This window comes from Lathamus discolor, chromosome 13 (assembly GCF_037157495.1).
Source record: "Lathamus discolor isolate bLatDis1 chromosome 13, bLatDis1.hap1, whole genome shotgun sequence".
Classification (NCBI taxonomy): domain Eukaryota; kingdom Metazoa; phylum Chordata; class Aves; order Psittaciformes; family Psittacidae; genus Lathamus; species Lathamus discolor.
Genome location: NC_088896.1, coordinates 8,580,944 through 8,602,673, shown reverse-complemented (window position 1 = coordinate 8,602,673; position 21,730 = coordinate 8,580,944). Strand labels below are relative to the sequence as shown.

General features: G+C 43.8%; 1 protein-coding gene across 2 annotated transcripts in view; it reads right to left on the bottom strand.

Moving 5' to 3' along the window:
• Positions 1 to 21,730, bottom strand: part of RAB11FIP4 (RAB11 family interacting protein 4) — a 114,668-nt gene that overhangs the window by 61,626 nt on the left and 31,312 nt on the right. For both annotated transcript variants that reach the window (XM_065694144.1, XM_065694145.1), the window contains exons 2-3: positions 16,777 to 16,864; positions 8,916 to 9,004 (exon numbers count right to left, since the gene is read on the bottom strand). In XM_065694144.1, the coding sequence (XP_065550216.1) occupies positions 8,916 to 9,004; positions 16,777 to 16,864 (177 nt within the window). The remainder of the gene's footprint in view (positions 1 to 8,915; positions 9,005 to 16,776; positions 16,865 to 21,730) is intronic.

The following is a 21,730-nucleotide window of genomic DNA, read 5'->3' as shown; positions in this document are numbered from 1 at the left end:
GGCAATTCTTGAGGTTACTAACATCATGTATTTGAACCCCAAAATACCATGGGCACCATAGTGGCAAAATGATTCCTGTAAGATTTCACCTGTGAAGGAAAACTGCTCACAGTATGTGCAGCTCTTTTGTTCTGAACAACAGGAGAAGCTGCCTCCAAAAATCCACTGCTCTCAGCCTGGTCAGAAAGGCTGGAAGGTGGAAAAGAAACAGTCAAATCCTTTTTGTTTGCTTGTGCAGTGAGGGGTTTTGCTGGTGGTGCTTAGCTGGAACATCTCTTTGTGGTTGAATTTCTCTCTGGAGTTTCATAACCTGGAATCTTGGCTTTATCAACCAGCTTTTACAGGTCTACACAGAACTTTCTTCTGATGGAAAAAGCCCTCACCAGATAAACCTATTTAAACCAATGCTTTTTACTCCAAAAAAAAGATTCCTGTATTTCAATTTCACAGCCTTCCCACTGAAAATATTCCAAGAAGAACAATCTATGTCCAAAAATCTCCCATAAATGCAGCACAAATTTCCCCAAGCAACAAGAAAAAAAGTTATGAAGCAGAATAGGAAATAAAGAAGTGAGAACAAAGAAAGAAAGAGCCAGTGTGAAGTTTGTGAACTGGAGGGCACAGATGCCCTTCTTGTCACACAAGTGTCAAGAAATGTGCCAAACACTATGTGCACTGCTTCTTATGTAGATACTGTCATTATGGATATTCTGGTATTCCCCAACGGCCATAGTTCAGAGTGAAGTTCACCACCCTCCAACAGAGAGGTTGTGTTTCTTTCATGGGAGTACAGCAAAGTGAGTCCTGTCATAACACTACTTTTGCTTATGTTGTTAAGAATGCTGCACTGAAGACACACCACAAATTAAAGGGGACAGCAAACAAAAGGCAAAAAGGACTAAACCACAGTCATGCTTTACCTGAGGGATTAAATCCACAGGGATGTGACTTCCTCAATAGAAAGAGATCAACTTTTAGCCTTCAGTCATTTCACAGCCTCTACCCAAAGACCGAGCCACAGCCTAAATGGGTTTACCCATGGAGAGACAAGGATGGGAGGAATATTTTGCCATGGCAACTGACAATTCCAGAAAAAAAAAAACCCCAAAACTGTGCTCAGTCACAAAATCAGCAGATAAAAGGCTTGAAGACAATGGCTCAGGAAGAAAAAATAGAGATGAGGCAGAAAATGTCTGTTAAACAGAGGTTCTGACAAAGAGATCTGTGACACTTTAAAATGGTGAAGCTTTTGAATCCTCACGAAACCCTCCCTGGGCCACACAGCAGAAATAAATACTCAAAGAAGAGTCACAGGTAACAAAAAGTGCACGAGGTGACTTTCCTATAGATGCCTGGAAGGACACTACAGTTGGAACTTCATCTCAGAGTCACAGCAAGGACACTGAAACAGGCAGTCACCTTCCACCAGTTTAAACCACCTAATACAGCCCTAAGAAATGGTTAAGTTTTGACTCAGACTTTTCCCTATTGTCCTGGTTTTACCAGGAGCCGTTTTGCTCCTTCTTAGTAGCTGGTGCAAGCTCTGTGTTTTGACTTCCAGCCTGGGCAGAGAGCTGATAACACCGATTGTTTTTAATTGTTGCTAAGTAATGTTTATTCTGGCCAAGGACTTTGTGAGTCTCATGCTCTGCCAGGGATGAGGGGAGGCCGGGAGGAAGCAGAGACAGGACACCTGACCCAAGCTAGCCAAAGAGGTATTCCATAGCACAGCACGTCATGCCCAGGGAGGTAACTGGGAGTTACCCGGAAGGGCACGGTCTCTCTTCGGGGGGGTTGAACTCGTTCGGCGGTAGTATCATATTCTCTTCCCTTGTTATTTCCCTTATCATTATTATCATTGGTGGTAGCAGCAGTGATCTGTGTTATACCTTAGTTACTGGGCTGTTCTTATCTCAACCCGTGGGAGTTACATTCTCTCGATTCTCGTCCCCATCCCTCCGGGAGCCGGGGGGTGGGGGGGAAGGAAAGAAAGAGGCAGAAAGAGAAAAGGCTGGGGGGGGTGAGTGAACAAGCTTTTGTGGTTGAGTTTAAACCACGACACCTATGGAAAGTGAACAACGTTTTGCCCTTCACTGATTCAAGCTTCTATTACAGGAGGCCAGGAGTTCACCTGCAAGAGCAGGTGCTTAAATTTAAACCAGCTAACTGGCAGCATTTGTCCAAACCCACTGACATACACAAGTTCAACCCAGCCTCCTAACCCCTGAAAGACAGCACCATATGAATAGGAACCACTGCACTGGGATACTCCATTCTGAGGGCTCTGGAAACTGAAGGAACATCTCTATCAGGACACTCCCAGGCTTGGGCAGTCTGCTGCTGGCCTCTGAGAGTGGGATTGCACTTGGGGTGCTGTGGCAAGAGCTGGGTGGGAAAACCTTTCTCCCAGCCTGGGAGTTCTTAGATTTCAAAACACTTTCTTGGCCCAGCTTAGGACGAGAAGGTCGAAACCTTGGATTTTTCTGAAAGGAAAATCCAAACCACATTTTGAGACGGGCACTGTGACACAAAGCAGTATTTTTTGACTGTGTTTCACTTCTTTTGTACTATTTTATGCATGTTTTCTCCAACAACTGAGCAAAAACAAGTGAGGGAAAAGGTTCTCTCCCCTTTAAAAATGTCAGGTGTGACATGCCCCCAAATCAAAAATTCAAACTGGTTTTGAAAAAGGAAATAATAATCCTCAATCTCTTTTTTTGGCTGGTTTGGAGGAGTTGGCATTCGTTTTGTTGGAAGATGCCTACCTTGCCCCATGTGTGAAACTGCCCATTCTCTGCAGAGCAGCTCTTCAGGGCAGCATTTCCTAATCAGCTCGAGCAGCCCCAGAGGAAGGTTATTTTTATGCAGGTGTTTTGTACCAAGGACACTTATTTTTGCATGCATGCACAAACATAAAAAGTAGAATTCAGAATATTGCCAGGCAATTTCCATGTAAATTAGTCCCAAACAGGGGCACGCTGAGCTCTTCATTGCTCTGGGTAATTGTTCACTGGGGGATTCCCAGCAGTTGTAGTTAATGTTGCTTTCTGATGCTTGGAAAAAATGAATTGCTGAGAGTGTTGCCCTTAGAGGCTCCAATAAACTTCTCATCAGTGCAGACATTGTGTTGCCTGTGTACAATCCTGTCTCATCCTACCAAGGAACATGGACTTGTTTCTCTCTGTAACTGCATGGCTGTGCTTTTCTTCCCTGTGCTGCAAGGGATTTGGGCAACAACCACCTCGGGAACAACCCAAAGCGCTGCCCAACTCCTGCCAGGGTTTAAGAAGTCTTCCTACTGATTTTAGCAGGGACTGGGATCAATCCTTAGGCTGGGCCTCCCAAAAGGCCATCCCTGGAGATGCCAAGCATCCTCAGTTCCCAGGGGATATAGCAGAATCTGAGGGGAAGGCGAATCTGGCAGATTTAGGAGCACCAAATATAAAACAGACTTTTAGACTAGACCAGGGAAACTAGGGAAGCTTCTGCTTGCCCTGGCATACCCAAGAGAGAGGCTTGAGCCAGAACATTCCCCAGTTGGAGTACTGAGGGACATGCACGTCCCAGGTTTCAACTGTAGCAGGAATGAAGATGCAGCAACTTTCCCACCTTCTTCAGGGGAGACAGGAGATGAGCTGCTCTTAATCCCAGTGTGGGTGCCACAGTGACAGCAGGACACAAGAGCCCACCAGCAGCTTGGTAAGGGAAGCAATCTGCAAACATGCACTGTGCTGATTGCTGTGTAACATTAACACCCCCAGAGCCTAAAGCTCAGGGAGGGAATTCTTCACATGCAAAGCAGACACTGAGCATCTGCAGGGCTGAAAACACAATGGGAGCCAAGAATGACTGCAAGAGTGTGGGTGGTGACTGCAAGAGTGTGGGTGGTGGGGAAAACTGGAGGCTGATAAGAAACAGGGAAAATAAACCCTTCAATTTGTTGTGCTTAATATTGTTTCTCTTTGCTGCGAAAACTACCTTTTTTCAAAACCACCTGTTTTGCCTCTGCTAAGATAGGAGTGTCTGTGAATGCTACTACGGAAAGGCAGGAGGAAAGATGTATTTTTCATTAACAGTTAGGCAACACCGGGGTTTAATGTTATGAATAGTATCAAGAAAACCCTTCTGACAAATGAGGTCAAGCATTCTGCCCAAGAACACTGGCAATACATGTACAAGATGAAAGATACAAACCATTCTGGTTACAGACTCCCCAAAGTTTCCCCACTAGGTCTGACATGCACCACTCACACTTTGCTTCACCTTCACTGCTGGCGTGCCTGCTGAAAGGGATGTTCTCAATGAAAAAGAGAAGTTTATTTGAGATGGGATATGGGAATAATAAGAAGAGAACTGCAAGTTTGCATTCAATAAAATATTCAGTGCTTTCCTGAGCTTTGTTTTTTAACACATAGCAAGACACAGCACAACCAGAGATAACAACTGCAACTCCAGGTTGGCAAAAGAGACCTATGCAAATGGCCCTTCACCTTTCCTCAGTCTCAGGCTTTTTCCACAGCCTAATGAAAACCCCATTTGGATCACAGCCTTTTCTCAGCACAGAAAGCCCCTCTGCTCAGAGGCAGGTATTAGCTGATATCCTCAAGCAACCAGTGGAAAAAAACCCTTTCTTCAGAAGCCAGTGGGGGTCTCCCAAGTGCTACTGAAATCTTTTCAAAGCAGCAGCTCAGCCCCAGCTCCATCCCAGAGGCAAACATCACGTATTTGTCATGTCTCAACAATTTTTCTGCTGCTCATACAGTGTAATTAATCACTTGGCAGGCAAACACAGGATGGAAAAGGCAGCTCATTTTCTGACATGAAGCAATCCTGTACCCTGCTAAGAGGCAGATTTACTCTCCAAGTTACAGGTGAGAGCAGCAAACAAATGGAAAGCAGCAACTCAATACAGCAACAATTAGTAAGAAACAAAACAGCCTTGTTTAAAACAAAGACCCTGCTATTATTGTATCTTACAACACGCTCTTCCACTGGGTTTGCATGTATGGCATTTGGTGATCAATTTCAGATGAAAAGGCAATTACTCACACATAAAGACACAGTCTGTCACTTCACAAGCAGCTACTCAAATAGGTCCCCTGCTACCTGGCAGCGAGAGGCTCCATCTGTCATTCAACCTCCTTTTCTGTTATCTCCCCAGGTGATCTAGATTCAGGCTACCTTCAAATCTGAACACCCAAACCACACCAGGTGAAGAGCTGAAAATCCAGCTCTTACACTTAGATGCTCAGACAGAAGAGCACCTAGACCCAGCTCACTGCTTCTCAGGGCCTGCAATGCAAACCTTGGCCAGGGAGCTGCAGATGCAGCCAGCCTAAATCCTTCTGAGCCCTGTGGCTAGTGCTCCCAGCTGGATAGGTGTCTGGGAAGGCCCAGAGCCAGCCATTTGAAATGCTAAACACAGGCACTTTGCTTTGTTCAAGCAGGCTGAATCTGGGTCTGGGTTTTCATACACATACTTCAGCTGTGGACTTCCTGTTGGTTACTATCTCCAAAAGGCTATCAAAGGGCTCTGAAGTGCTACCAGATGCTTGCCACAAAGCAAATCCTGCATGCTGGACTAGGGAGACTTGCGTCTTCCTTCAAACTGGAGCCAAAACAAGAGTTGAGGCCATAGCAGGAAACAGTGTGAAATGAATTCAGGATTCATAAAGTGGCTTCTGGCAAATTCAGAGCTTTTCTGTTATCTCTCTATAGGCTGCAAGAGACAGAAATTATACTAATAAACAGCACTTGACTGAAGCAGTGCCTCAAATGCTGCACAATACAGACCTTAACCAGATCAGCACACTCTGAATTCGCGGAGGCAGCAGGTCCTAGAGCTGAGATGCTCTACAGCTGCTAACTGCAATCCCATGCTCCTTAGTCTCTCTGGACCAGCTTTCTCTGATCTCAGAGAAAACACACCCTTGCAGCTTGAAGTCAGTGGGAGACTTCCCACTGATCTCAGAGTCCTGTAGTAACCAAGTGCTACTCTTTGCTTTCTGTGTATCACACCGTAACAGATTTGAACTCAAAAGAACAGCTCTGCATCCACCCAAAATATCACTGACACAGCCTCTCATTAGAGACCATCAGAAACCCCCCATGGAATTGTCTTTGCATTTTAATTTGCATAAACAATAGGATTTTTTTCCTCCTTTTTTAGACACTACCAGCTTGTCAGCTTTTGTTCTTGTTTACACTGAAGGACAATAAAAAGTAAAAGCAGACCATTTAGAAAATGTCAAATGAAATGCCCCAAGCTCCTGGTACCAGGGGATTTTATGGATCAATTTAAATTAATTGCATTTAAAGGCTGGAGGCTTGGCATGTTTTTCTTCCCCATTTCACTCAACATACCTAAACAGACGATCCAGTTCAGTACCTTACCGTGGCTCCTGTCACTTCATCCCACTTCTTGGTATTCCCTTCACCTCTTTAGGTTTCTGCATTTGGGCTTTGGAGAGCTACAATACAGGGAGTAGGCACTGGGGAGGGGAAGTAAAAGTGAAAGCAGGGGACAGGGGAAATAACACGTGACAAGGATAAATCTCCTCTTCCTCTTTCTCTCCTGTCACATTGTGAATACCGAGACAGGGCAGCGCAACAATGAACCAGCTCGGTACCTGCCTTTGTGTAAGTCCATCCCCTTGGGTGGAATCAAAAAGATGCATTCCCTTTAAAAATACTTATTTGTGCCATCACAGCAGATGGATCCTGCTGCTGGCTGAGACTTTGACTGTAACTGAGAACTAGAGAGACATATAAAAGATATACTGGGATGAAAATCAGATTAGACAGGCAAGTACCATCCGTGCCATTGGGAGCTACCCATAAACTTGACTACATCACCAGGGATTCACACTCAGTGAGGCTAGGGAGATGCAAGGAGAGCTCATATGTTTTCTGTACGTGCTTCCTTGGGAACAGGGAACAAACCTCATCAATGATAATAACCCAAACCCACTTGGGCCTCAGTTCTCCGTTTCATCACATTCCAAACTCCCATTTTCTGCCATAGCAGAGGATCCTTAAAGCAAGTGATCCTTAAAGCAAGATCCTTAAAGCCTGTTCAGAGCCTTTTCCCAGTCTTTAACTGACATCTAGCGAACAGTTTCTAAACTGCACCTGAAAGATCTGGAGATTGCAGAGGAAACCATGCCCTCTGGAAGGCAGCTGTGCAGAGGAGCTCTGGGGTAAGTGTGCGGTGTGCAATGTGCACCATTTCCTGTCCTCTCCCCACTATGATAACTCATTTCCCTGTGGGCAGGTGGGGAAGACTCTGGTTCTGCTCAGAGGCTGTACAAATGCTGTGTTGGCCCAATTAAAGTGGGCTGGACATGACTGCAATTGTGGTGACCACTGCCTACACAGGAGGGCTGGTGGACATCACAAGTCCTACACCAAGAAGTGATCAGCAAGGCTTCCACCAAAGCCCTGCCATATCGACTCCTGAACAGGGTCACCCTCTGCCCCCTTCCTCTTCCAGAGGCACAAATCTAGAACTCTAACACTGCTATCAGGATTAGTAACTACAACTCCCCCCCAGGCTCTCCTGGTGGATAGGTGTCAGGAGTGGTAGTTTGCAGCCACCTCACAGTTTGCCTTCAGCACCCTCCACAGCACATCCTTGGGTGAAAGCAGATGTGAAATCGCTGAGGAATAAAGACCCAACAGCCACGTTGCCTGCCTCCAAAAGACTGCCAGAACCTGCCTGCCGTGTCTGCATAGTAACAGGGGAACATCTAGTATCTGCAGAGGCTGCTTGCCATTTTATAGCCTCTATCATGTTACTGCAAAACTGGGAGTTTGGTTTATGACATCTATTAAGGTAACCAAGCAACAGCATGGTGGGTATCTATGTCATCAGTTAAAACAAAAATAAGGTTTTAAAAACAAAGCAGGGTGATGGTGGTGCCAGCTTGCCACAGCCCAGGTACTGACACCATCCTGCCATTTTCAGCAAGCAAAAGGAGCCAATAAACCCAGACAACTCTTTCCTATTAAGGAAGTTTATGACTGAATTCTGTGCTCCTGTTTGTAGTCATAGAGGGCTCCTTCCATCTTCTGTGGAGAGGAGAAGGAAACGTCTCTGCACTTTCTGTATGAACAGTGGAAACCATTTTGCGTAACACCATGAAGTGCTGCAAGGCCAGCATGCTTATCACATGTCTTTCCTCAATACACAAGTATTGTTCTCACATTTCATCACCTTCCATCACTTGCTTTCCCTACTGATTTCAGGATCACTCGCAGTCTCATAACTGCACTGGCAGGCAATCTTTATCTGAACTATACCTTTAACTTTAGGAATTTACATGGGTGGAGGTGATTAAAACCAAAGTAAACTGAACAAGAAATAAGACGCTTACAGGAAAACCTAACATTCTCCTGCTTGTTAGACTGCACAGACACTGTCAAATTAAGGATACAGATGAAGAAAATATGGTTTGAAAAGACGCTATTCCCAACAGTCAAAATACTATCAAGGTACCAAAGGTGCATTTCTTCTGCTTCCAAACAGCTGTTGCATCTCTGTTCATTACCTGCAGGTCTCTGAGGACCTGTTCACCTACAAAGTTTGATTGATTTAATTAGATACAAATCAGTGTTTTCCACACATGTGGTGCCTGCAAGCCTGTATGCAACAGCTCCCTTCACAGTCAAGTGAATGCTGAGGCTTGTAAGAGGAATGCTATCCAAATCCTAAATACTCTCACAACAGCTGACAGCTACCCTGTGTTTAATGCAGCTTATACCAGTATATAGAAGGCTTGAGAACAGTCACGCATCTGGGAAGGAAGAGTCAATCGTCCAGGTACAACAGCAGCATTTACAATGACCCAGCTATACATCACAGCAGAGGCTTCCTCAGCCCGCTTAGCATAAGACAGAATAACTGCTTCTCTTACCTGGTAGTAGTAATCATCATAGTGTGGTTCGTAGTGTTGAGGCTCAGAGTTTTCAGGAGACAGGACATCTTTCAGTAACTCTTCACAGCCTGGCAAAGAGAAATGAGAGCAAATGGTCAGGTCTTCCCAGAGAATATATGGACTTGCAGCCTTAGCATGAACCAGTGTCTACTGCACATTAGTGTCTGTGAAGCTGCTTCAGATTTTGTCTGGTCTGAGTGACGAAGGGGCAATACGTAAATGTCACAAATTCCCCTTCCAAAAGAGCTCTATCATGGAGCATACATCTCTGGCAAGCAAATATCTATGCACTGTAAGTGGAGATTTTCAGCCTCTGTGTTTGCTTTTGTTAACAACCACATTAACAGCTGGAGAAATCTGTCTATGATTCCCTCAGTCTTTCTCTCATCTGAGAGAACAAATACAGAAACACTGAACTCACTAAATGCCTCATTCCCCATTAATTACCAGCGACTGCACTTGGCATATTGGGCTGCAGAAGGCAGTAATATCAGGCCAGGTTAGTTTAGAACAACCAGCTTACAGCCTTGAGCCTACGCTGTGTGAAACCTTCTCAGCATGTGCTATACACTATCCTACTTGGAAGCTGCAACTATCCAGCATTATTTCTCTTTTTCATTCCATCACCAATGCAATGGATTTGGCTGTGACATTACACACTGATACTCAGTCATGAGGCAGGTGAGCAGAAGAAACAGAGTAATGTAAGCAAGTGTGAACTACACAGGTTTATGCTGGTAGTTGATCTTCTCTCCTGATTTTAAAATAAAGGCATAACATAACATCTGTGGGGTGAAGATACCTTGTGGTTACGGAGCAAGTCCCTTACAAAGGAAAGGAAGAGTAAGAACAAAAAAGGTGACCAGATGGAGGAAGCCGAACATGGGGGATGGATATGTTGTCCCTGTCTCCCACACACAGGCATACATTAGAGACAACACATGGTGAATGAAATAACCCTTAAGATCTCACGAGTGTCTGCTCTGCAAAGGTGACTTTCTGATGGGAAGATGTTTGAGTGTGCAGCAACCAGTGTGCCCTGTGGGAGAGGTTGGCTTAGCATGCAAGCTGGTATAACAGCTTAGATCTCTTCGTCCTGCAGGAAAGATTTGCATGTTGTTATATTCCCATAAAAAAAGGGAAGAAGAGAAGAAGATGTGGAGAGGCCATTTGCCTCTGAGATTATTACTACACATCATTGCTACCTTGTGGACAGCTGAACCTGTTCCAACATCCATCAAAGCAATGGAAAGATGGCCACTGGCTTCAAGAATCTTAGGACAGTGCCATTGGTTTTATTCCTGTTACGAGCTGTGTTTAAAGAATAAAGTCTCTGTTACGTTTCTTCTCTGTGAAGGCACAAATCAGAATCTCTTGACTCTGGAGGACTGTGGTGCTGGTCTTTTCTTTGGGCTACCCCTAACCACCAGGATGATGAGTTTTAGCACCCTGTTGGGAAAGAAACGCATCAGCTTTCTTACTCGGTGTTTTTCTGCAACAGTGCTAATATATCTGACCTTTCAATCCTCTTATCTAAATGATAACTTGAATTTTCCAATTACTCCAGAGGTTTACAGAAAGGGCATAATATGAAGAAAGAACATTGGAGTGTCTCAAATACTGTTCACATCTCTTATTGCCAGAAGATATTTTGGCTTGCAGCCTGGGAAATGCCAGTGAGGTGAATGAGTGTGTAACAGTCCAGACAGAAAACAACAAAAGATCAAGGTTTACTCTGGCAAATTTCAGTATGCAAATGTTATGGTTTGTACAGGGAGCAGCCTAGTCTGGCACACACGGTGCTCTCTGCTACCAGCACCACCCTTGGGAAGAACCGTGCTTGCCTAGGCCTGCAGAACTGCCATGGTGAACATTTCAAGCTGCGCAGCAGTATGTACCCGAGGCTAGAATCTGCCCATAAATAACCCATCGCAAATAAGGAAAGGAATACTTCCTGGCTTCTTTAAGGACCTCCTGCACTAAGATGTCGCATTATTGCTATAACTTCATTTTCCAGGAAACTGTAAAACTGAAAGCCACTTACATGCCTGATTAGATATTTCATTCGATGTCTGCTTGTATTGTAAGATATTAATGTGCTCGATGTTCTCTCTGCCTTGCTATGGTTGGGAACATTTCCTCATCTAAATTTTTAGGCAGCACTTGGCAAGGAGACCAGGTTGCACCGCAGTGCTAGTGAGGCAGTGGGTAGAGGCAAAGAGCTAACCCAGGAAGAGTTTCAAGTCCTTGTGTATTTAGTGCTGCAGCTGCACAAAAGGATGCCCCTTATGGAGAAGTACTCTGCTAAAGGGCTGATTTATATAATGTGCATTATATAAATCACTGTGCAGGGTGACATAGGTCAGGAGCAATCTTATATCTGGAGAAAGAACTTAACTATCAGATCAAAAAATGTGATCACAAAATGAGAGTGGCAGAAGCTGCTGAATTTCCTTCTGTCCCTGGTCACAAGCCATCTGCTGCAGAACAAGGATTCTAAGTAACACCGAAACCACCAGGTCACTTGTACTTTCTTTTTGTGAAAATAGCCAGTTAAGATATTTCCTCTCTTGAAAATACCCACCCAAGACTTGTAAAGAAGCAGGACAGAACCACCTCTAGTCTAAGCAAAGGAGAAAGTGTGTTACAAGTCATTGAAGGGGAAGACATGGACCTTTAGCTTTTCAGATCCCTCAGGATGCCAGACCTGGCTTCTCTTAGGAGATGATTCTACAGCTTTCCTTTCAGTTTCATGTAAGAAAACCATCCTCACCCCTAACAAACAGTCATTGTGGCCACAAATAAACACAACTGTAACAAAGCCATTTCCTGCAAAAGCTCCAAGAGGCAGACTTAACCCATAGTGCAATTTTCACAGGCAATTAAGCAATTTTAATACTGTAGGAAATCAAATCTGGTTAGCTAATTGAATGGATTGGTTCCTGGCATTTTTCCTAAGAGCAATAGCTTTTCACTTTATCTACCCTTGCATCTTTAATGGTGTATTAAGACTCATTTATGGTTTTGGGCTGTATTTAGCAAAATTTAGTTGAGTCTTAGAAAACTCTGAAGTACTTTTAAGAGTAACCAACTTCAGTTCATTAAACAGCTATAGTGTAATTTACAACAGGAGAGCTCAGCTCTTCACATTTACTTGACAGCCCTTCTCCTTGGAGCCATCCCAAGTACCGCACCTATCAGAAAGCTGTTCTTAAAAGAAAGGATAGATGCATTAAATCACCTCCAGTTCTGGTGTGCTGTGAAGTTTGAGATCTACAGCTGCAAGCTTAGATCATCACGACTTTGAGGTTTTGTGCAGTGCTTGAGTGAAATTCTCATGTCTTAAGTGTTGGTGTATATTAAAAATATTGGTATATGGCAAATAAACTCCCTATGACTGCAACATCCACCTCTTACTCCATATGGGATCTTCAGGGCAAAGCTGGTACAATACTATCCTCAGCTATGGGACTGAAATTAGATTTTAAAGTTAGTTAAAATACATGCCAAAACTCAGCACTGGTTTTGTGGGAAATATGTTTGTTTGGAGCCCCTGAATGAAACCATAAAGGCAAATTCAAAATAGATCTCCAGTTTCCATTTCCTGCTTTGGAAAACTTGGTTTTGAAAAGAAACCCCATCAAATTTCACCATGTATTATTTTCATACCCTTTCACAGCCACAAAACCTGTCACAGTCTGAGCTTCCACAAGAGCCAACTTCCCTTTCTGAACATTTATTTAAAGTTTGGGGCAAATCTGCATTCTTGGAATTTCCATCAAAATTGCTTGGAACTCACAGAGAAATGTACCTACTTTTTGACTTTTATCTGCTCACATAAAGACTGCTTCTAGAAGCTTTCCAGCCAGCTGCAGTGATTAGATGCCTCAAGATCCAGGGAAGCACAGAGAGAGAATATGAAGGCACAGAACAGTCTGCGTTACTGTTTTGAAGATTCAAAGGCTGCTATTGCTGCAGGTGGGAGAGTGTGTAACAACTGTTCTTCTTTCACAGCACTAATGAATATGAAGGAGCTCCTACAACTCTTCATTTTCAAATATGGTAACAGAGCATAACTTCAATTTTCTTATAACTTCTACAAGATGAGGAAAAGACTCTCTTGCTCCAGGAGAACAGCTATATAAAGCACCAAGATTTGTTACTGCAGAAATGCTCTGTGCTCATGTGGCTCAGGTTCTCCCATCATGAAAGCCATATTACCCTCTTATTAGTACACAGTGCTCAGTGGTTTTCATGCTTAAAATAAGCTATAAAGTCATAGTATGTTTGCCTTTATGTTTTAATTCTATATTGATTTTGTTTGTGCTGCATCACCGAGGTCAGTAGGGGGAGCTCACCCTTTATCTGTCAGGGTTTGGTTTGCTTTTAAGTGAATATCAAAGCAGAGAGATTATCAAAAAGACAACAGAAATCTTAAAATAGAAGGAACAGGTCAGACTTAATTAGATCCTGTTAACCATACCAAGAGCATGGCCTGCAAACACATCTGACTGTGGAACAGCCTGCACAGCACATTAGAAACAACAGTTCCACTCAAGCCTCTAAGTATTACAAGTGCCAGAAAGTATTTACTGGATCAGTACAATAAATTCAGTACAGCAAAATTAGTCATTGACTCCACTGAGCAAACAGCAATGGATCCCACACTGACCCTGCTGAAATCAATGGGCATTAAGCTTTTAAGTGGTGATGTGGCTGCTCTCAAGGTCTCTGAGCAGCGTCACTTCTTGGGCTATACTGGCTTTGACTAGTTAAGAGGGTACAGGTGTTACTTCATGGCAATTGCTCTCCAGACAGATGCAGTTATTAGAAATAAAGCCATGCAGTGAGCAGATAGAGAGGGCAGCTTCAGCAGGAGTAAAACCTTCATATCCTGGCACTCCAATGAAATTGCTGCAAAGCTTAACTTTGATGGCAGAGCTTGTCCCTGGCTCTGGCAGAGCCTAATTGTGTGGGGAATGCAGGCTAGACAGCAGGACTCAGCACAGATGCTGAGGCAAAGTTCTTTAATCCACAAAGGACCAGCAAAAAGAAGCAAAGCTTTGCATAATTAGAAAGCACCCTGCCTATCCAGTATTCCACCCTACAGACACAATGGGAATGTGTTTCTCCAATACATTTCTCCCCTCTAGCATAGATATCTCTGCTTACTGAAGTCCTCTCCCATCACTTCCAAAGGTCGCCACTGATAGTGAGACTCATCACATCCTTCCCCACAGCTCCTGCTACTCAGCAGCTGAAGAAGATTAATTGGCTTTTCCACCTGATAGTCCCAGCAGCTGCTGTGGAGGTACATGACTCATATGTCACGAGGTTTATCCAGCTCGGAAGCGCTGAGGAGGAGACAAGACTTGATGTCCACTTGTGAAGGAACACAACGCTTTTCATTTGTACCATATGGGACTGAACAATGCCCTGATCTATGGAGGAGAAAGACTAAGCTGCAGATTTCACATCCAGGACTTGGGGTTCCTCCTTGCAGTGAGAGCTGCTACCAACAGAGCAGACACTGAACGCTCCAATGGTTGTGATTTTTTTCAGTTCCGCCATTTAGGCTTTCACTAAGATCCATACTTGGATCTGAAATGCTCAAGTGACATCATGAGAGGTCAATTCTTCACCACTGAGATTTCAATAGACTGTTCTAGATGCTTCAAACCTCACAGTTTAAAGAAATTCAAGGCACTGAACTACCAAAACCCCCATGATACTGTATCACATCTGTGCAGCAAAAAATCTCTTCAGCATATTATAAAGGCAAGCATCTATGAAACCAATTAATTTGAAGTCTCATAAATGAGAAATATGGGGAGGCATTAGGATAGTAAAGCATGAGTTTGAACAATTGGCTTCCAGTACTATGAATAACACAGCTTCATATTCCATTACTGGAAAAAAAAACCTGGATTTATAGTAGATCTCATTTTGCTCTATTAATCTGATTGCCCCAAGCAACTGCAATAGGCTGAGATGTCAAAGAATCATATTTACAATCTGTTGCTGCCAAGACAAATTGCTTTTGTTTGATAATAAGCCTGTTGCTACCCCTGGGACGTGGCTGCACTGTAAAGTGAGCGGTACCAACACGGTGGAGGCTTTCCATTGTGAAAGGCTGCCATATCCTTTCTGAACTTTAATGCAACCAACTTCATTTTAGCTGGCAGCTAAAGATAATAAAACTGGCATGCAGAGAGGTAAGCACAGAACCAGCTTTTCTAAAGGGGTGCTCTGAAAGCATGCCTAACAGCGTCTTATCAGAAATAGATACAACTATTCCTGTGATGACACACGTTTGGCACTTACACAGTGTAAGTGCTGACAATGCTAATGATGTGCTAAGAGAGCTCTAGGTGATGCTGCAGAACGGGAGGATTTGTCTCTTATCCACTTACATATACATACTAATAATCATCAAGCATTTGATACCTACAGTATGTTCCGCATAAGGTCTTTAAACTATTCATAATCATGGGGTACAAGGTATTGCAGAGAGCTTGATTCAGTCACACCTTTGCAGGACTAGACTTTAGGATATGACTACACGAATCAGTTCCCACAAGGTGAGAAAGGATGAGGACTCTCAAGCTCCTTCACTGGGGATATTGGCACAGAGATGCTCTTCTGGGTCACATCTATCCCTTCCTGATCATATTTTGTGCACTTGTGCAGACTGTGAATCACAGAGGATTACCAGATGATTTACAGAGCTAGTGTTTTATTTAACCCAGAACTCGGTTTGCTACATGAGTAGGAAGTGTCTAAACAGTAACATATAAACTTTCCTTCTGGGCTTTCTATTGCCTTCTCCTCCAACACATCAGTGTCACCTTGGAAGGTGTCTCCATGAACATGGACTGAGAGCAGCTTCTCACTGTAATTTTACATAATTATACACTCAGTCCTTGGCTGCCATAAACTTTAATTAAAATTGCTGTGGTGTTATGTTCTTGCATTATTATGGCTTCATAATCATCTCACATTGTAGATGACTTTCCAGAGGCTTCCCCTGGAATCATACTATCATCACTGTGACATTCTCCCTGTCCCTGAAGTAAAGGCTCTGGGCTACGACAGCACTTCGGTATTTTACTAAGGACATACTACGTGTCTGGAAAAGGACAGGCTGCATTGTTTTGCTCTGGGAAACTAGAAAACTAATCAGCAGAAAAACAGCTAAAGTCCCTCTCCACTGCTTGCTTCATTACGCTTTGGGCTAAGCTGTAAAGCATAAAAATGTCCACGTCTTCTGTCAGGGACTGTGTTTCCTTTCAAAGGAGAGGGTTTGATCCACCTCATCTCTATCTGCAGGGCTTGCAGAGCCAACCTGTAATTAACCTTCTTCACTCCAATACATGTCTGCAAGCACTTCAAAAACATGACTCAACTAAACCTTGCAGACACCTCAAGAAGAGTATAATAGTCTTCAATTTCCCATTAGAGAAACTAAAGCCTAAGGGCTCTGAAACTTCCTTTGGTAAATCAACACCAGAACCAGATGAGAACCTGGACATACCAGATTTTGGCACTAGCTGCTAACCAAAAAGCTTCTCTTTCTTCAGCTACTTTTAAATCACATTTGTTCTGAAGAAACAAATGGTAAACCAAGACTCAACAATGAAACAATGCTGCAGGAACTCCAGCACTGCTCACCAATGACACACGAGATACACAGAAAGAAAAATACACTGGCTCTGTTCCCAGAGTTACCCTACAAATAACCACAGTCAAAAGAGAGGATGTCTTTGATCATCACATTTTCTGCAACCAGAGAAACATGACTGGAACTGAAGCGGATTATTTTTAAGAAATATGCACATACCTTTGATAGCAAAAACTCCGTGACAGAAGTCCTTGAAATTGATTCTTCCCAAATCATTTGGGTCCAAGTACTTTGCCAGTTTTTCCACCTAAAAGAAAAGATCATAAAATATATGTTGAGCTTGGTGTATCATCTGGTGCTCAGTTGGTCCGTACCTTCTACAGAAGACCCCAAATGGAAGAATACCTGTAACATTCACCTGAATCAGCCAACAAATCCTTCTGCAAAGAGAAATCATGATTTATAGTTGCATCACCTGGTGCTGAATAAGGTGAATGCTCTGACCAAAAGTTCTGCAGCTGGGACATGTTAATGCCCTTTTTTGTGGATCTCAAGAGCTTAATAAGGAGGGAATCTGTGACCCAGCCTCTCATCTTAAAGCACAGAATCTCCTTCCCTAGGAGCCCTTCCTGTGTATGCAGCTCATAGGAACTTCAAACCTTAGTGATCTCCATCCCCCCCATCAAAAGTTATAGGAGAAAGGACAAAAATGTGCACAACCCATAGGAGCCTCATTCCCTGAAGAATCCAGACTAGGGAACACTCCCTGGTCATTTGGGACCAAACAAACCTTCCTTGCCACGGCACAGAATACAAGGTTTATACAGGGAATTAGAAATTAACAGCACAAAAAGATTCTTGAGATAAGACAGAGAATGGTTCTGTTCAGTACATTATGCAAACAAGCAATGTACTTATTGCTTATAATTTCAGCTTCACAGTTTAGCCTTTCTCATCAACTACTTACCATAAATGAGATTACACTGAATTTAAACACAGGCACCAAACTGGCATTTGCCCTGAAGAAGGTCTGGCAGATTTTTTGGGGGAGTTTTGGGGAAGGGAGAGTAAAGCAGTCTCGACTGGAGAGGCTGTTGTGTGTTGTGCTGTCTAGAATAAAGGGTTAGAGAAACAAGTAGCTGAAGAATAAGGAGAGAGGCAGAACAGTACAGGGAGGCAGGCACAGCGCTGGTGCACTCCAGCTGGCTGTTCTGTGACAAATACACTGCATGACACTGTGTAAGTCCCCTTGTGTCCCTGTGCCTTTGCCTGCTGCATGTAGCAGGTACCCTCACTGAGCAGAGGCAGCCTCTTGCTCCTCATAAGCTACAGCACAACTCTGACCTTGATCCAGGCCCTCCAGACACCCTGGAGTATAAACAAGACAACTGCAACAGGCAGGCACGTAGGATGCTGCACAGTCCTGGTGACTACAATGTGAGCTCAGATCTGTCAGTCTGAGCAGCAACAAAAGCCCAGCTGGAAATATATGCGGCGAATGAATCCAGATGACCCAGTTTCTCAATTTTCTGGTGTGGTTTTTTCACACTCTAGCAAACCCCCAGCAGTTTCTTAAAGCCCTGTAGATAATGCACTAAAGACACTTCTTCCCTCAGATTCTCTCAGTGCTTATAAATTCCCCCTGTGCCAATAAAATGCCATGATCAGCCAAAGGCCTCATCTGGAATGAGCAAATCTGGATGACAAAATGACAGGATTTTTACTCACACACACAATTCTGTGTTGAACGAGAGAGGAATAATTCGATCCTTACATTGAATCCTTTCCCCTCTCCTTTTCTTAGGAACAACAAAATCAGCTTGTGTATGCAGGGCAAATCAGGAGCTGTGGGGTTAGTGCAGAGCCCATGACAAGTTAGAAATATGGAAACTTTCTTACTGCAGAAGGCTTCAACAGCTCAAGTCCTGCAAGCCGGGCAGCAGAGCCCAGATGTCAGCTATCGTGCGACTCAGGATCAAATTCTACATCTGGTATCACAAGGGATTACTGCAGCCCCACTAATTTATAGCAGCAGAAGCCATGTTTCTGTTTCACAAAACACAGCCACTCTACCACAGACTGCAGTGTGCATTTAATGCACACAGACTGGCTGAAAATCCTTACTGAAACCAATTAAATAGAGACACACTTGATACGGAAAAGCTGGGTCAGTGTTATCCCTGCTCACCTTCACTAACAACAGAGGTGCTACAGGAAGATGAAGCAGAGGTGGCAGAAATGCCTTTGTTCAAACTGGTTTTGGGTGTATTTAAAGCCATATAATCAAGCTGGCCACTGAGGCTGGAAGCAGCAAGATTTTACAGCTGAAAAACTTCCTTACTAGGAATGTAGTAGTAGCTTAAATACGTGGCAGACGTGTCACCTCATGTAACTCAGCCTGGCTCCAGAGGCTTTGGTGAAGACCTTGGTGTGGCCACTAGCTGAGCATCCATCCCCTCATGGATACAGCAACAAACTGTAATCAGGCACCGGTTTTATCTGCTACAAGAGCAGCCTGTAACTCTTTGACAAATGGCAAGCTCTCATCATTGTCATGTAAGTAAATACTATTTCAGATGCTTGCAGGGTTGTCTTAAAGAACCCCATTTCCTGTAGGTCTTTTGCTAAAAGGCAACAAATTGTGTTTCAGGTTTTAATGCACAGATTCCTGCAGTCAGCTGGGAAGCCTCTACACTATTTAATATTGTGCTCTAACACAGTAGTGTCACTGGGTGTTCCCAGTGAATCTGGCACATTGAGTTTATTTCTCAAAGGTGATGCAATGATTTCAGTTTACCAGTTGCTCAGCCACATATAATTACATTTAAAAAATCAGATTAAATCAGATGTTATATGCCTGAGGGTCCGTATGATGGAGGAGGAGAGAATATGTTCACATTGAGGTGTAAGCAATGTCTTAGCAGTAAATGAAATTATCACCTGAGCAAAGTGCTTCAGCCTCCAGTTTCCCCTAAATCTAATTGTGCAGGTTTTCAATTAGATTTTAGAATGCAAATAACTGATATCAGTGCAGGACATGAGGAAGGATTTATAGAACAACCTGATGCAATTAATGACGCTAGTGCTCCCATCTTCAGCCAGTGCTCCCAGCACAGGTCAGGGGCTACAATGATTTTGATCAACTGCATAGATTCAGGTGGACACCTGCATAGAGTTTGTGCATTGATATACACACATGTATTGCAGATAAATCTCTGCATATTTGCACAGATTTTTCAAGCCTGTAGTGCACTTTTGTTATGCATTTTTACCAGGCAAGAAGCTCTTCCAGGCCGAAGACATTACTTAAAATTAAGCTTAATTTCAAGCTGTGGCCAAATAAACTATGTCACCACAGCTACCCCTAAATCTTCTCTCCCGTCTATACTGTCAACCATCCTTCTGCTTCACTTTGTAATGTCCTACCCTCCTCCTTCTCAGAAAGGGTTGGCTCCTGGCAATTAATCAGAAGTTGTAACATTTATTTATTGCCTTGGGGAACGCTAAGGGCTTGTCAGCCTCACTGCCAGGCAGTCAGCAACCCTGGGCTTGCGGCTCTGGCAGCCTGCTAGCACAGGCGGAAGCAGCAGCCTTTCAGCCCCATCAATGCATATAAGAGCTCAATATTATAAGCCATCACGATGAGCTAGAGACAGTGCTTTGGGCTGGGGATAAACACTTTTCCCTGCATTGGTGTGCAGAGCAGTCCCCCACCATGTGAGGTAGCACAAACAGGGTCTGGATTACACACCACTTCTTCATTGTAGGACAGAAAAAGTTAGCTGCAGGCTCAATAATCTAGATGGTTCTTTTGGCAGCTGAAAGGGACTCTCTCCTGAATCCTTCAGTAGACATCCAGTAGCCCCAGAGAGAAGACATAAATCATTTTTGCTTTGAGAAACAATCAGAGAAAACCAAACCCTGTCTCTATTGTTTAACTTGCTTGGATGAACAGATGTTTGTCCTTTCAATAGAAGCATATTTCTCCATTGTAATAACAGGTCACTTCAGCCAAAGCATCTGCCTTCTCTCTGTTGGGCTTCCTAGCTATAAGGCTGCGCTGCAAAGAGGTGTTTCTGACACACAGGAGTAGGCTAGGTACACTTTAAAGAGTCTCCGCAATGAAAGGAGACAAAGTTCAGTGCGAAGAAACAATTCTGAAATCGAAACTGACCAATGCAGACATGCATATGAACGAGCAGGAATTAGGAGTACAAAACAGTGGACAACAAAGTGAGGCAGTGTGAAAGGTCCCCTCCTATCTCCTCCATCCACATGGGAGCACCAGCTGTGCCCTGTGAAAAACCCTCTGTAGCCACACTGCCTGGGATAGAAACACATCTGAACTGAAGCACCTTCCTCCTTGCCAAGGATGCACACCAGGAACCTGTGACTAACTCAGGCACTGCTCGGAACAGAGCAAGGAGACGGTCAGAGGCACACACCAAGGTTTGCATGGGAGTGAAGTCACTGCAATCTGCTGCTCTGACTAGAGGGAACATTTATTAGCCTTTGCTCAAGCTAATTCTCTTCCCAACATTCCTGAGCACGACTGCTGTCCCAGGACTCGCAGCACTTCGGAGCACAACCATACGCACATGACCAGGCATCTGAATGACTGTTCAGAGAAGAAGGGAAAGGATTTTTGCAGCAGAGGGAGTACAGGAAAAGGAGGGAAGAGGGCTGGTGACTGGCAAACCTTGGAAGAGATTTATTGAAACTGATCTTTTCTCGCAAGTGAGTTCAATCCAGGGGTACCTCTCAGCCAAGGAACCCTCTCAGGATCCTGGCCCTCGCTTGTGCTGATGCTGCCAAAAGAATTAGGTATTTTTTTAATAGTAAAGATTTTCTGACTGGACCTGAATCCTGCTCCCATTTCCAGGCAAGGAGAAACTCGGATTTCTACTGACCTCACTTAATTTTCTTCAAAAACTGACCAGCACTGAAAGATCTTGTTAACACAAAGAAGATCTCTTAGATCTGGATGTAGTTGAGTTCTGAGGGACCCCACACTGGTCCTCATGCTGCAATCTTACAGCAGGATCCATGTCACAGCCAGAAGATGCCATCTGAAATAAACAACTCGTCTCAGCAGTTCACCTTCATACTGCGGGAGTCTGTGAGCACGTCTCACCCTGAAGTGCAAGCAGGGAACATCTGGGAGCTGTGAGGA